General features: G+C 41.9%; 1 protein-coding gene across 3 annotated transcripts in view; it reads right to left on the minus strand.

The window, feature by feature from the left end:
* Window positions 1–9,033: 9,033 nt before the first annotated feature.
* LOC110498031 (homeobox protein Nkx-2.2a-like) overlaps window positions 9,034–14,831 on the minus strand; it is a 30,604-nt gene continuing 24,806 nt past the window's right edge. Inside the window, exons 3-4 of one of the 3 annotated variants that reach the window (XR_005037761.1) lie at window positions 14,357–14,422; window positions 13,360–13,672 (exon numbers count right to left, since the gene is read on the minus strand). Coding sequence is in view for 2 of the 3 variants with exons in the window: in XM_021574574.2 (XP_021430249.2) it covers window positions 10,828–11,021 (194 nt within the window). In the remaining variant the exon portion in view is untranslated. Of the gene's footprint in view, window positions 11,022–13,359; window positions 13,673–14,045; window positions 14,423–14,831 lie in introns of those variants that run through there. The other 2 variants (XM_021574574.2, XM_021574575.2) reach the window with 2 other exon arrangements.

A 14,831-nucleotide genomic window follows, 5' to 3' on the forward strand; every position in this document is an offset into this window, starting at 1 on the left:
CAATGAGTAATGATAACCTGGCTGTATACATGGGGTACCAGTACCGAGTCCATGTGCAGTGGTACAAGGTAATTGAGGTAGATATGTACATATAGGTGGGGATAAAGTTACCACATCTATGCTCTGTCTCTCTCCCTTTCCATTTGTTGTTTAGGCATTAGACCATTTCTGTGTGTTTATAGCTTTTTTTTAATTGTAGTTTGCGGAAACATGCCCAGGATTACCCACAACGATTGAGAGGTAGAGCCTACATGTCACACCCTGACCTTAGAGAGCTGTTTTATTTCTCTATTTGGTTAGGTCAGGGTGTGATGTGGGGTGGGAATTCTATGTTTTATATTTCTGTGTGTTTGGCCGAGTGTGGTTCCCAATCAGAGGCAGTCAGTCTATCGTTGTCTCTGATTGGGAATCATACTTAGGCAGCTTGTTTTTCCACCTTAGTTGTGGGTAGTTGACTTTGTTAGTGGCCTGTATAGCCCTAGTAAGCTTCACAGTCGTTTTTGGTGTTTCTTGTTTTGTTGGTGACATTCTGAATAAAGGAAAATGTACGCTCTCCACGCTGCACCTTGGTCCGGTCATTTCCCCGACGACGTTCGTGACACTACGTGCAAAGTCATCACATGATCACAGGATTGGATTGATAGCTTTTTCGAATCATTAAATTAACTACGCACCCTGTCAATTTTTCAAATAAAGTCAGTCAGCCCTGTCACTTGGTTTGCAATAAAGCTGAGGGATGGAGCTGAAAGAATGTTTCTCTAATCAAGTAAGAGAGGCTCGGTAGTACTGATAACACCAGAAAAATGTATTATTGCTTGGTAGAAGCTGTTTGTAAAATTATTTCTAACTCTTCCACTTGTCACTCCCTCTTCAACAGCTTTTCCACCTGCATGGTGACATTGGGTGGAACGACATAGACCCAATAGATTACTTCTGCGACTGGGCTCAGTTCCAACGGGATAAGCTTCAACATGCTGGCCATCATTGAGTCCTGTGTATTTGTTTATAAATTACAGCCTGCGCAGAGAGTGCACATAGTTATTATTCTGATAATTGGAAGCCTCAACCATTGATTGGAGACTCCACTGGTAGGTTTTTCTGGAGGCCTACGGGCTGTCAGAGCAGTGGGACAACATCAACCCACTGCTGCAGAGTGACTTGAGCTTCAGGTATGCCAAGTTAGAGCAGCTAAAGGGCTGATAAGGATGCAGAAAAAATACTGGCGGTGGAGTCCGAATGACAGAGGCCCCTCCTTTACCTCCGCATGAATTTGGGATTCGGCACAATGTGGGCACTTTACCTGGTCATGTGCATCACCTGTGAGCTCTTGGGCCTGGCGGTCCCCAACTACTTCGCCATAAACATCCTACGGTTGGAGTGCTCTAACGGCTTATTGGTGGGGCTGATGTTCTGGCTCAAGAGTGATTGTCCAACAGCAATCTCCCTGACGACATCTGCCAGTGGCAGGTTTACTGGCGCTTAAGTAGATGACCTGTTAGAGACTCTAACAAACATCCAACGGCTTTGTTCAGCTTGTCAGGCAAGGACAGAAAGCCGCTCCCGCATGTCTGAATCAGGCCAATCAGGCCAAAGGAAAAGCAGACGTGATTCATGACACATAGGCTTACTGATGACCAGCAGGGTCAAATAATAATCACAGTGGTTCTAGAGGGTGCAACAGGTCAGCTGTGGAGTAAATGTCAGTTGGCTTTTCATAGCCGAGCATTCGTTTGAGCCAGCAGGTGCGGTAAAGAGAGAGAGAGAGGGCAAGCGAGAGAAGAAGATTTGAATACAGCAGGTCCGGGACAAGGTAGCATGTCTGGTGAACAGGTCAGGGTTCCATAGCCGCAGGCAGAACAGTTGAAACTGGAGCAGCAGCATGACCAGGTGGACTGGAGACAGCCAGGAGTCATCAGGCCATGTAGTCCTGAGGCATGGTCCTATGGCTCAGGTCCTCTGGGAGGGGAGGGACAGACAGAGAGAGAGAGAGAGAGAGAGAGAGAGAATTAGAGGGAGCATACTTAAATTCACAGAGGACACTAGATAAGACAGGAGAATTACACCAGATATAACAGACTGACCCTATCCCCCGGCACATAGACTATTGCAGCTTAGATACTGTAGATTGAGATGGGGGGGGGTACACTGTGGCCCCATCCGGAAATACCCCCGGACAGGGCCAACCAGGCAGGATATAGCCCCACCCCCTTTACCAACGCACAGCCCCCACACCACTAAAGGGATATCAATAGACCAACAGCTTACTACCCTGAGACAAGGCTGAGTATAGCCAACAAAGATCTCATCCACCTCACGAGCCCGAGGGCGATCAAGACCGGACAGGAAGATCACGTTAGTGACTCAACCGACTCAAGTTGAGTATAGCGCAAAGAAGCCTTGCATGGCGTGATGCACCCTTCCAAGGGACAGCATGGAAGCCAGAGGCAGAGAATCCCAGTGGAGAGAGGGGAGCTGGCCAGGCAGAGACAGCAAGGGTGGTTCATCCTTCCAGTGGCTTGCCGTTAACCTTCACACCCCTGGGCCAGACTACACTCAATAATAGGACCTACTGAATAGATAGGTCTTCAGTAATGGCTTAAAGGTTGAGACAGAGTCTGCAACGCTCACATGGAAATGGCAGACCATTCCATAAAAATTGAGGTGAAAGCCCTGCCTCTAGCTGTTTGCTTAGATATTCTAGGGACAATATAGTGGCTTGCGTCTTATGTACTGCAGGACAAAATCGTAGAGATAGGTAGGAACAAGTCCGTCTTTGCTTTGTAGGTTAGCAGTAAAACCGTGAAATCAACTCTAGCCTGAAGAGGAAGCCAGTGTAGAGAGGCTAGCACTGGAGTAATATGACACATTATTTTGGTTCAGGTCAAGATTATAGCAGCCATATTTAGCACTGACTTAAGTTTATTTAGTGCTTTATCCGGGTAGCTGGAGAGTAGAGCATTAAACCAGACTAATTTAGAAATGACAAAAGCATGGATTCGCTTTTCTGCATCATTTTTGGACAACAAGTTTCTGACTTTTGCAATATTACGAAGATGGAAAAAAGCTGCCCTTGAAATAGTCTTGATATGTTCATCAACAGAGAGATCAGGGACCAGATAATGCCGTGGTCCTTCACAGTTTTATTTGAGGCGACTGTACAACCATCAAGATACATTTTCAGATCAAACAGCAGATCTCTTTGTTACTTGGGACCTAGAACTAGCATCTCTGTTTTGTCCGAGTTTAAAAAATAAACATTTGCCGCCACCCACTTCCTCATGTCTGAAACACAGGCTTCCAGAGTAGGCAAATTTGGGACTTCACCATGTTTTGTCGAAATGTACAGTTGTGTGTTTTTTTTTATTTTTCACCTTTATTTAAACAGGCAGGCCAGTTGAGAACAAGTTCTCATTTACAACTGCGACCTGGCCAAGATAAAGCAAAGCAGTGTGACACAAACAACACAGAGTTACACATGGGAGAAACAAACGTACAGTCAATAACACAATAGAAAATATATATATACAGTTTGTGCAAATGTAGTAAGATTAGGGAGGTAAGACAATAAATAGGCCATAGTGGCAAAATAATTACAATTGAGCAATTAAACACTGGAGTGATAGATAGTGCAGAAGATGAATGTGCAAGTAGAGATACTGGGCTTAAAGTTAGTGAGGGAGATAAAAGATTCCAGCATCAATGATTTTTGCAATTCGTTCCAGTCATTGGCAGCAGAGAACTGGAAGGAAAGGCAGCCAAAGCAGGAGATGGCTTTGGGGATGACCAGTGAAATATACCCGCTGGAAAGCGTGCTACGGATGGGTGCTGCTATGGTGATCAGTGAGCTGAGATAAAAAAATATATATATTTTAATTTATTTCACCTTTATTTAACCAGGTAGGCTAGTTGAGAACAAGTTCTCATTTGCAACTGCGGCCAAGATAAAGCATAGCAGTGTGAACAGACAACACAGAGTTACACATGGAGTAAACAATTAACAAGTCAATAACACAGTAGAAAAAAAGAGAGTCTATATACATTGTGTGCAAAAGGCATGAGGAGGTAGGTGAATAATTACAATTTTGCAGATTAACACTGGAGTGATAAATTATCAGATGGTCATGTACATATTGGTGTGCAAAAGAGCAGATAAGTAAATAAATATAAACAGTATGGGGATGAGGTAGGTAAAATTGGGTGGGCTATTTATGGATAGACTATGTACAGCTGCAGCGATAAGGCATGGCTTTACCTAGCAAAGACTTATAGATGAACTGGAGCCAGTGGGTTTGGCGACTAATATGAAGGGAGGGCCAGCCAACAAGAGCATACAGGTCGCAGTCGTGGGTAGTTTATAGGGCTTTGGTGACAAATTGGATGGCACTGTGATAGACTACATCCAATTTGCTGAGTAGAGTGTTGGAGAGTATTTTGTAAATTACACCTCATAGTCGAGGATCGGTAGCATAGTCCGTGTTATGAGGGTATGTTTGGCAGCATGAGTGAAGGATGCTTTGTTTCAAAATAGGAAGCCAATTCTAGATGTCATTTTGGATTGGAGATGCTTAATGTGAGTCTACAGTCTAACTATACATCAAGGTATTTGTAGTTGTCCACATATTCTAAGTCAGAACCATCCAGAGTAGTGATGGTAGACGAGCGGGTGGGTGCGGGTAGCGATCAGTTGAAGAGCATGTATTTCGTTTTACTTGCTTTTAAGAGCAGTTGGAGGCCACGGAAGGAGTGTTGTATGGCATTGAAGCTCGTCTGGAGGTTAGTTAACACAGTGTCCAAAGAAGGGCCAGAAGTATACAGAATGGTGTTGTCTGCGTAAAGGTGGATCAGAGAATCACCAGCAGCAAGAGCGACATCATTGATGTATACAGAGTAGAGAGTCGGCCCGACAATTAAACCCTGTGGCACCCCCATAGAGACTACTAGAGGTCCGAACAACAGGCCCTCCGATTTGCCACACTGAACTCTATCTGAGAAGTAGTTGGTGAACCAGGTGAGACAGTCATTTGAGAAGCCAAGGCTGTTCAGTCTGCCGATAAGAATGCGGGATTGACAGAGTCGAAAGCCTTGGACAGTTCGATGAAGACGGCTGCACAGTATTGTCTTTTATCGATGGCGGTTATGATATCGTTAAGGACCTTGAGCGTGGCTGAGGTGCACCCATGACCAGCTCGGAAACCAGATTGCATAGCGGAGAAGGTGCGGTGGGATTCAAAATGGTCGGTGAGCTGTTTGTTAACTTGGCTTTCAAAGACTTTAGAAATGCAGGGTAGGATAGATATAGATCTGTAACAGTTTGGAGTCTAGAGTGTCTCCCCCTTTGAAGAGGGGGGTGACAACAGCAGCTTACCAATATTTAGGGATCTCAGACGAGGTTGAACAGGCTAGCAATAGGGGTTGCAACAATTGCGGCGGATAATTTTAGAAAGAGAGGGTCCAGAATGTCTAGCCCAGCTAATTTGTAGGGGTCCAGATTTTGCATCTCTTTCAGAACATCAGCTATCTGGATTTGGGTGAAGGAGAAATGGGGGAGGCTTGGGCAAGTTCCTGTTGAGGGTGCAGAGCTGTTGACTGGGGTAGGGGTAGCCAGGTGGAAAGCATGGCCAGCTGTAGAAAAATGCTTGTTGAAATTCTCGATTGTTGTAGATTTATCGGTGGTGACAGTGTTTCCTAACCTCAGTGCAGTGTGCAGCTGGGAGGAGGTGCTCTTACTCTCCATGGACTATAGTGTCCCAGAACTTTTTGGAGTTTGTGCTACAGGATGCAAATTTATGTTTGAAAAAGATGGCCTTTGCTTTCTTAACTGCCTGTGTATATTGGTTCCTATCTTCCCTGAAAAGTTGCATATCGCAGTGGCTATTCGATGCTAATGCAGTACGCCACAGGATGTTTTTGTGCTGGTCAAGGGCAGTCAAGTCTGGAGTGAACCAATGGCTATTTTATGTTCTTAGATCCTGGGTTGACATGGTTCCACGTGGTCTGTGGTTGTGAGGCCGGTTGGACTTAATGCCAAATTCTCTAAAACGACGTTGGAGGTGGCTTTTTGTAGAGAAAGGAACATTCAATCCTCTGGCAACAGCTCTGGTGGACCAGTATCTGAGAAGTAGTTGGTGAACCAGGCGAGGCAGTCATTTGAGAAACCAAGGCTGTTGAGTCCGCCGATAAGAATGCAGTGACTGACAGAACCGAAAGCCTTGGCCAGGTCGATGAAGAGAGCTTCACAGTATTGTCTTTTATCGATGACGGTTATGATATAATTTAGGACCTTGAGCGTGGCTGAGGTGCACCCATGACCCTCTCGGAAACCAGATTGCGTAGCGGAGAAGGTACGGTGGGATTCGAAATTGTCGGTGATCTGTTTGTTAACTTGGCTTTCGAAGCATAGCAGTGAAAGTTGACATTGTGTTTCCGAATGACATCCCCACGAGGTAGAATATATAGTGAAAACAATAGTGGTCCTAAAACAGAACCTTGAAGAACACCTGAGGACTGAGGACAAATCATCCACAGAGACAAACATATCTTTCCAAAAGATAAGATCTAAACCAAGCAAGAACTTGTCCGTGTAGACCAATTAGGGTTTCCAATCTCAACAAATGAATGCGGTGATCGATGGTGTCAAAGCGGCACTAAGGTCTATGAGCACAAGGACAGATGCAGAGCCTTGGTCTGACACCATTAAAATGACATTTACCACCTTCACGAGTACAGTCTCAGTAATATAGATTTCAATGTAAAAGAGGCACTTTAATTTACCTTCAAATTCTTCCACAAGATTCCTCCTTCCTTGGATCTTGGTTCTGTTGTAGCACTGTTGGCAGAACTGGAGAGTCTTGCCATGGAGAAACAATTGTGGTTTCCACTGGAACAGAGAAGGTTCCTCCTGGACCAATTTACAGTGCCTTCGGAAAGTATTAAAGACCCCTTGACTTTTTCCACATTTTGTTTCGTTACAGCCTCATTCTAAAATGGATTAAATTCGGGGGGGTTTCTCAGCAATCTACACACAATGCCACCATAATGACAAATCGAAAATAGGTTTTTGGAAATCTATTAAAAATGAAAAACAGAAATACCTTATTTACACAAGTATTCAGACACTATGCTATGCGACTCAAAATTGAGCTCAGGTGCATCCTGTTTCCATTGATCATCCTTGGGATGTTTCTACAACTTGATTGGAGTTCACCTGTGCTAAATTCAATTGATTGGACATGATTTGGAAAGGCTGTCTATATAAGGTCCCACAGTTGACAGTTTATGTCAGAGCAAAAACAAAGCCACGAGGTCAAAGGAATTGTCCTTCGAGCTCCAAGACAGGATTGTGTCGAGGCACAGATCGGGGGAAGGGTACCAAAACATTTCTGCAGCATTGAAGGTCCCCAAGAACACAGTGGCTTCCATCATTCTTCAATGGAAGAAGTTTGAAACCACCAAGACTCTTCCTAAAGCTGGTCGCCCGGCCAAGCTGAGCAATCGGGGAAGAAGGGCCTTGGTCATGGAGGTGACCAAGAACCCAATGGTCACTCTGACAGAGCTCTAGAGTTCCTGTGTGGAGATGGGAGAACCTTCCAGAAGGACAACCATCTCTGCAGCACTCTACCAATCAGGCCTTTATGGTAGTGTGGCCAGATGGAAGACACTCATCAGTAAAAGACACATGACAGCCCGCTTGGAGTTTGTCAAAAGGCACCTAAAGACTGAGACCATGAGAAACAAGATTCTCTGGTCTGATGAAAGCAAGATTGAACTCTTTGGCCAGAATGCCAAGGGTCACATCTGGACGCAGCATCCCTACAGTGAAGTATGGTGGTGGCAGCATGATGCTGTGGGATGTTTTTCAGTGGCAGAGACTGGGAGACTAGTCAGGATCGGGGGAAAGATTAACAGAGCAAAGTACAGAGCAATCCTTGATGAAAACCTGCTCCAGAGCGCTCAGGATCACAGAATGGGGTTAAGGTTCAACAGGAGAACGACCCTAAGCACACAGCCAAGACAACGCACGAGTGGCTTTAGGACAAGTTTCTGAATGTCATTGAGTGACCCAGCCAGAGCCCGGACTTGAACCCGATCGAACATCTCTGGAGAGACGTGAAAATAGCTGTGCAGCAACGCTCCCCATCCAACCTGACAGAGCTTATCTGCAGATAAGAATGGGAGCAACTCCCCAAATACAGGTGTGCCAAGCTTGTAGCGTCACACACCAGAAGACTCAATGCTGTCATTCAGTTTTTTATTTTTATAAATGAGCAAAAATTTTAAAAACAGTTTTTGCTTTGTCATGATGGGCTATTGTGTGTAGATTGATGAGAAAAAAACAATTTAGCCAATTTTAGAACATAGCTGTAATGTACCAAACCGTGGAAAAAGTCAATGTGTCTGAATACTTTCCGAAGACACTTTGCTCGCTTCTTTTTTGCCATGGTGTTTAACTTTGAAAAATCTACTTCCTAATTTGGAGCAGAATTCTTAGGTTATAACAGTGTAATTAATGTGTAATATGACATTTAATTGTATGGCAAACCCTGGTGTGGCAAACCCTGGTGATTTACAGGATGTAGGCCTTCCATAAAATAAAGTCCCCAAATCTCTAAACATTGCCTGACCATCTTCAAGCTAGGCACACTCATCTAAACTTGTAGTTATGCTCTTCTACAGGAAAGTTAGGCCTTTTCCAGAGGGGCTTGTTGGCATCAAAACACTTTTATGTGTTTTCAATCAACGTCAACATTTTTAAATTTCCCCCTTCTTATTAGTTGTGTTTTATACTGTATGTACAGTACGGGTTCAGGGGGTTACTCAAATGTATGAAGAGTGTATGTGTAAGCAGTTTACTAAAACACAAACACACACACACACACTCAACATTTTGAAGGAAGGCATGGTCCTGATGTGGTTTTTGTATTGTGGTTCAGTGCTTTCTGTCTCTTCTGTTGATGAAAAGGTACCTCAGTGGACTCCAACATAAAACTGTTCTTCTTTTTGGGAAGAAAACACACACTTTTTGATACATGTATACAGACTGAACTTTATTTCACCACTGTCAAATACAGATAAATAAATGTTTATTTCACCACTGTCAAATACAGATAAATAAATGTTTATTTCACCACTGTAAAACAGATAAATAAATGTTTATTTCACCACTGTCAAACAGATTAAAAAAATGCGTCATTAAAATAATACAATCAATATAAACTAGACTTTTACAGGGATCCCCATGAGGTTTAAACACTTTCCAGACAAAATACAAAACTTAGATCTATGACTTAAAGTGGAACTGACAGCACTTTAGCAAGATGAAATCTTATTAAAATCTGTTCCTATACACCCCCAGGACCAGAGTCTACGTAGACCGGTGCGCCATAGCCAATCAGAGATACAGTAGGCCTATATGCAAACAAGCCATTTGGCACACGGGCCTGCCATCATCCACTTTGAACTGGACTGTGTGTTTACAGGCAGTTGCAACAGCTCGACTTTAGATCATTAGAAAGCATTTGCCAAAAGCGACAAAATACACTTGAATGGTTTTCTGCAAATATGTAGCTAAATACCACGGGAGTCCTTATACATTTGGGAACTTTACAGTCCTATTGATCAAACAACCATAAAGAGGTAGGCTATCCCTATATGTACATCAACAGCAACACGATCAACAACTAATGATAGCCAGAGCAAGATGAGCTAAAAATCTAACAAAGGAACATTAGATAAACCCTCTCAAACGTGTTCAAATTGCACCGATAAACAATGTCGAATAGACTGTTTATCCTTCTGCAGCTTGCTTGCCTATACATGCATTGTCCCAACCAAGCACCCAAGCTTACTGACTAAAAATGGCTTGCTTGCTAGCTACTTCCAGACACAAATGAGAGAACACCTCACTGACCATGTTACTTGTCCTAGCAGAGCTGGTTACAATGTTTGAATGTTATATTGAGTGTTCTTGACTAACTATTACTTTGTTTAGCCTACATTTACTGATACTGGTCATATTCAACAGGTGTTGCGCGTTGGGAAATGCATCTACTCTGCGCTCTGGCACACTCAGACAAGAGTGCTCTGAAATTAGAGTAGATAGCTTGCCAGAGTGAATTTGCGAGCCCAAGAGATATGCTAACTGGATAAAAGTTGTTCACATTTCAAAGTGATTCACATTTCTTGCTAGCTAACAAAATGACACGTGCAACTCTAGCTGTGTAGCCACCGAAAAACAATATGAGTTAAAAAAGTAAATCACTCACACACTCCTCCAATGACATGATATCCTCCTAGCAGCTAACTGCCTATCTAGCTAAAGTTAGACTCTTTTTTTTTTTTAGCTTTCTACATAAATAGATACGCTAGCATATTAGCCACGTTATGACTGACTTGTGATCATTGCACTTGCTAAATTCATTATATTGACATTCCCAGCCTTAGTAACATTCATGCGTTTTTGTCCAAAATACTTAGTCATTGAAACACAGTACATCCCAAATGGAGGCAGCAAACAATGTACCAGGCCAGCTGTGATTTACAACCTGATAGCAATATGTTTTGGACTACCAAGAAATGTATTGGTGAATTATATGAATCTGCCAACAATGCCTTAGTGTACATAATGCAATGTTGAGTCAAATGAAACCTGTTTGTTTTATATATGCAAAGTAGTTAAAACGCTGTCAGTTCCTCTTTAACGTTTAAATAGTTTTGAGTTGTTATATTATACACAGAGCTTCCATCCAAGCTGTGTCTTGTTATCATGGTTAAACTGTTCTTTGATTGAAGAGTGTCTGTCTGTCTGTGACAGATGATGGGCAGTCATTATCAAACTGAAAATCCAAGCATCGATTGACACTGTTGGCATCTGAAGCATCTCAGGTTCATCTTGTGAAGAATGTGAGACAATCCATTTAGGGAAAGGCATACATACTCATCTCTTGGAACATGATTGTTGGCGTAGTCTCCAATGGCCATCTTACTTGAGAAGATTGTGCTTGTTATACAAGACATTTCAAGTCCTGAGGTGGAACATTGGGAAAGAGAAGACAAAGAAAATAAGACCAGAAATGAGAATACCGTAACCTCACAGCAACAACACTTTTGAATGGACAGAAGTCTAGTGCAGGAGTTTATATTGTCCATTAATATACTTGCTATGCGTGTTGTAGTGTAAATATGATACTTGTAATGTAGTTGACATACACTCTTCATGAATGCATCATTAATTGCAATAAGACAGGATACTACAGCCTGAATACAGAGAGAATCAAAAAAATATGGAATATAAGCATCAATTCAAAACAATTGATCAAACTTCAACATTGGGAAAGCTACAAAAAACAGAGCATACACATAAATCCTCTGCCATTTCCCCCTCGGTTCTCACTGGTAACTTGATAGGCCTCCAGTGCGCTTTGCTTTTGGAGACGACCACTTTGCCAATATATTCTCAACCTATTCCATTCGAAACTTGGGATTTATTGTAAGCAACTTCAGGTTCTCTCTTCGACGGCACTAAACAAACTGATGGATGTCTAAGCAAAGCATAATTAAACACAGACAGTTTTCTTAAAAACAGCCAACTCAGCGTCTCTGACAGCAAAATGAAGTTGCTGGTTTTGCCTGGTAAGCAGAATCTACTAAACCCATATGTGAGATGACCAGGCAATCTCTGATGCTTTTTTAAAAGCATTTCTCTCTGTCTTGTCGCATTTCATTGACTCCGCCGTTTGCACATTTCAGCTCTGTAGGATACTAGCTACTACTACACTGTCAAAGTGGAAGTCTAGTTCATACCATAGTATTAACATACTAATGTTCATATTGAATTTTGTTTGGCCAATGGGTCAGGAGAACGAACATAGGTTGTACTTACTTAGTAATATTAGTAATAACTTTGTTTTTCTGTGCACAACAGGTATGAATGGTAATGTAATGGCAATGGAACAGTAACCCATGACAAAACAAAACAGTGAAAAGTGATAGGATGTATGAAGGCAACAACTAGACCCAAGACGTTAACTCACTAACTTCCTTTACTCAATGCGCTGCACAGTAGCCCTTTCCTGCAGTCAAATTACCTAGTAGCCTCATGGGTGGAATTGTATTAATATTTTTCACAATTTCATAATTAATAAACATTATTTTAAAAAAGCCGCAAAATTCTGGTGTTTCTACATCAAACGGTTTTGTTGCGCGAGCGTTGCAAAATACATTTTGAAATAAATGTTGTTTAATTATTGCACCCACACTGCTCGCGCGCACCAACGTCTGCGTTGCCAAGGACTCAAATAGAAGTCATTCCTATTTCTGACGCAGATCACGCTGCAAGTCCTGCCTCTCCCATCTCCTCATTGGTTTATAGAAGCAGGTACCCACATGCCATCTGCTCATTGAGAGATGAGGAGAGATGACTAGAAACGATTCGGTTGACCGTTTTATGTGTGGATTAATTGTCAGAGTAGAGGACCTTGGGCATTTCAGGTAAAACAACAACTCAACATTTATATCCCAGGACAAATTAGCTAGCAATAGCAAGCTAGCTATATAGGACAAATTAGCCAGCATGTGCAAGCTAGCTAGCTAAATTGCCATACATGTTTAATGCTTTTCGACCTGTCCCCAAATTGATGTAATTGGTTCAGAGTTTGTTTTGATATTTTAACCTACGTGTCGTGATCGCGTTTGGTGTGGGGGGGACAAAATAATTTATGCCCGATGGCGCCGGTTTGGGTTCCGTGTTAGAAACACGCTGTGCGACCCTGATTTAGCCCACTGCAGTAAAAGGTTAAAAGTGACCCAAATAAATTAATTCCAAATAAATTAATTCCAAAGCCATTGAACTAGGTCACGATTAGTTGTCATCAAATGATACCTGAAGTAGTCACTGCAGTTTGGAGTCTACAGAATGCAACCCTGACCTCATACACAGTATAGATGTGCTATCCTGCAGAACTCTTGAAAAAGCAAGCAAGGGCAGACAGCTGAGACCTTGAGACAGTTATCATTATGGAGACAGGCAGCATTGACATCTCTGAGTGCAGGACTACTGAAGGTCACCGGGTGCCTATTGTACACAACACCTACTGAAAGAACCATGAATATAGCTGTTTTTCATCTTAACATCAACCTTCAACATTAATGTACTGAAAAGACACCTTTGGCCAGGTGCAATGTAGCATTTACATTCACAACCATATTTGTTATTAATTCTTCTAATTTAGATTACTGTATGGATCTATTCCATGACTCAAGGCCATACATGTCACATGGCAAAGCAATCACAGATTCTTTGAATTAGTGTTGGCCAGATGGTTCAAAGAAGAAGTAACACAGAAGAGCTGAATGTTATCATATTTAATCATTATTCACCTCACTTTACACGATCAAAGACAAACACTAAAGAAATAGTGTTTAGAAATATAACATAGAATGTGTATTGATTCTTCATCATATAGAATGCAGAACTATGTTAGGCTTATACATTACATCTCTACAAACAATGTTCTAAACACTATGCCTTACTGGCTTCTGGTGGTTACATATCTCTTGCTCATATCTCTGTTGCTGTGTGTGTCATCCAGCTATATTCTCTGGGAAGCTGAGCCTTCACCCGAAGCATTTCAGCTCCTCCAGCTTCAGTTTTTATACTGTGAAGGCCAGCATAGACCTGGTAGGGATAGAACGCACGCACGCATGCACGTACACACACACACACACACACACACACACACACACACACACACACACACACACACACACACAGCTTTAAAAAGACAGCTCTTAAATCCACAATCTGTAGGATATGCATATCACCAACAAAAACAATGAGCATTTTCATATGCAAATAGCCTCAATTTTGTAATTCGCCTTGAGAGCTACTTAAAAATAACATGATGTATTGCTAATACATTGTTGCTATTGTTTTTAATTGACAATGAACACATAAACAATGACATTGGTCAACATGGTATCAATGCACAGTTTACAACAAAGCCATTTTAATAACACAACCAGATTCAGTTATCTTTCTCTTTACTCACCTGTTTCCCTCGTCTCTCTGTAGTTACTAGTCGTGTAGATATTTGGATGATTCAAATACTGACAGTTGTGGTACTAACTGCAGTCCATCCATGAAGTACCCAAGGACCACACTATTCCATAAAGGAGAAATGTTCCTGGTCTAAATCATGTCTGGCTAAATTGACTGCCCCCCAAGAGGCGGGCATCATGCAGGCACAAAATAGAGAAATCTCTGGCCAATGGATTTTCAATGGATTTAAAAAATATATATTATAAAACACTGATCATGTATAATCATATATTTACGCATATTTGCTCAGTTATTTCTTACCAGCTGGTAGTGAAGAAGTAGGTCTTTCCAGGGGTTCTCCATCATTTGTTAGAGTTTAGAAAAGGTCTGTTGGTTAAATACAAACATTTTTATTATTCTGATGGAAAAGTGATTTTCTTACAAAACCACTATGATAGGCTTAAATAAGCTATTGAAAAATACTTTTATGTATATTTTTCCAAAGGCCAGGTCCTTGACTCAAATGAGACAATAAGTCCTGCTAGGGTTTCCCGGCCATGTTGAGAATCGCTGCCTGTCCTATTCTGCCTGATTCATAGATGTTCAATTGTGTTGATATGGAGAGTCTTTACAAAGTTTGGAACGGATAGACTCTCATATAAACACATACAGTGCATTGGGAAAGTATTCAGACCCCTTCCCTTTTTCCACATTTTGTTACATTACAGCCATATTCTAAAATATATATTTTTTTATTCCCTCATGAAGATACACACAATACCCCATAAGGACAATG

This window comes from Oncorhynchus mykiss, chromosome 19, assembly GCF_013265735.2.
Source record: "Oncorhynchus mykiss isolate Arlee chromosome 19, USDA_OmykA_1.1, whole genome shotgun sequence".
Lineage (NCBI taxonomy): Eukaryota > Metazoa > Chordata > Actinopteri > Salmoniformes > Salmonidae > Oncorhynchus > Oncorhynchus mykiss.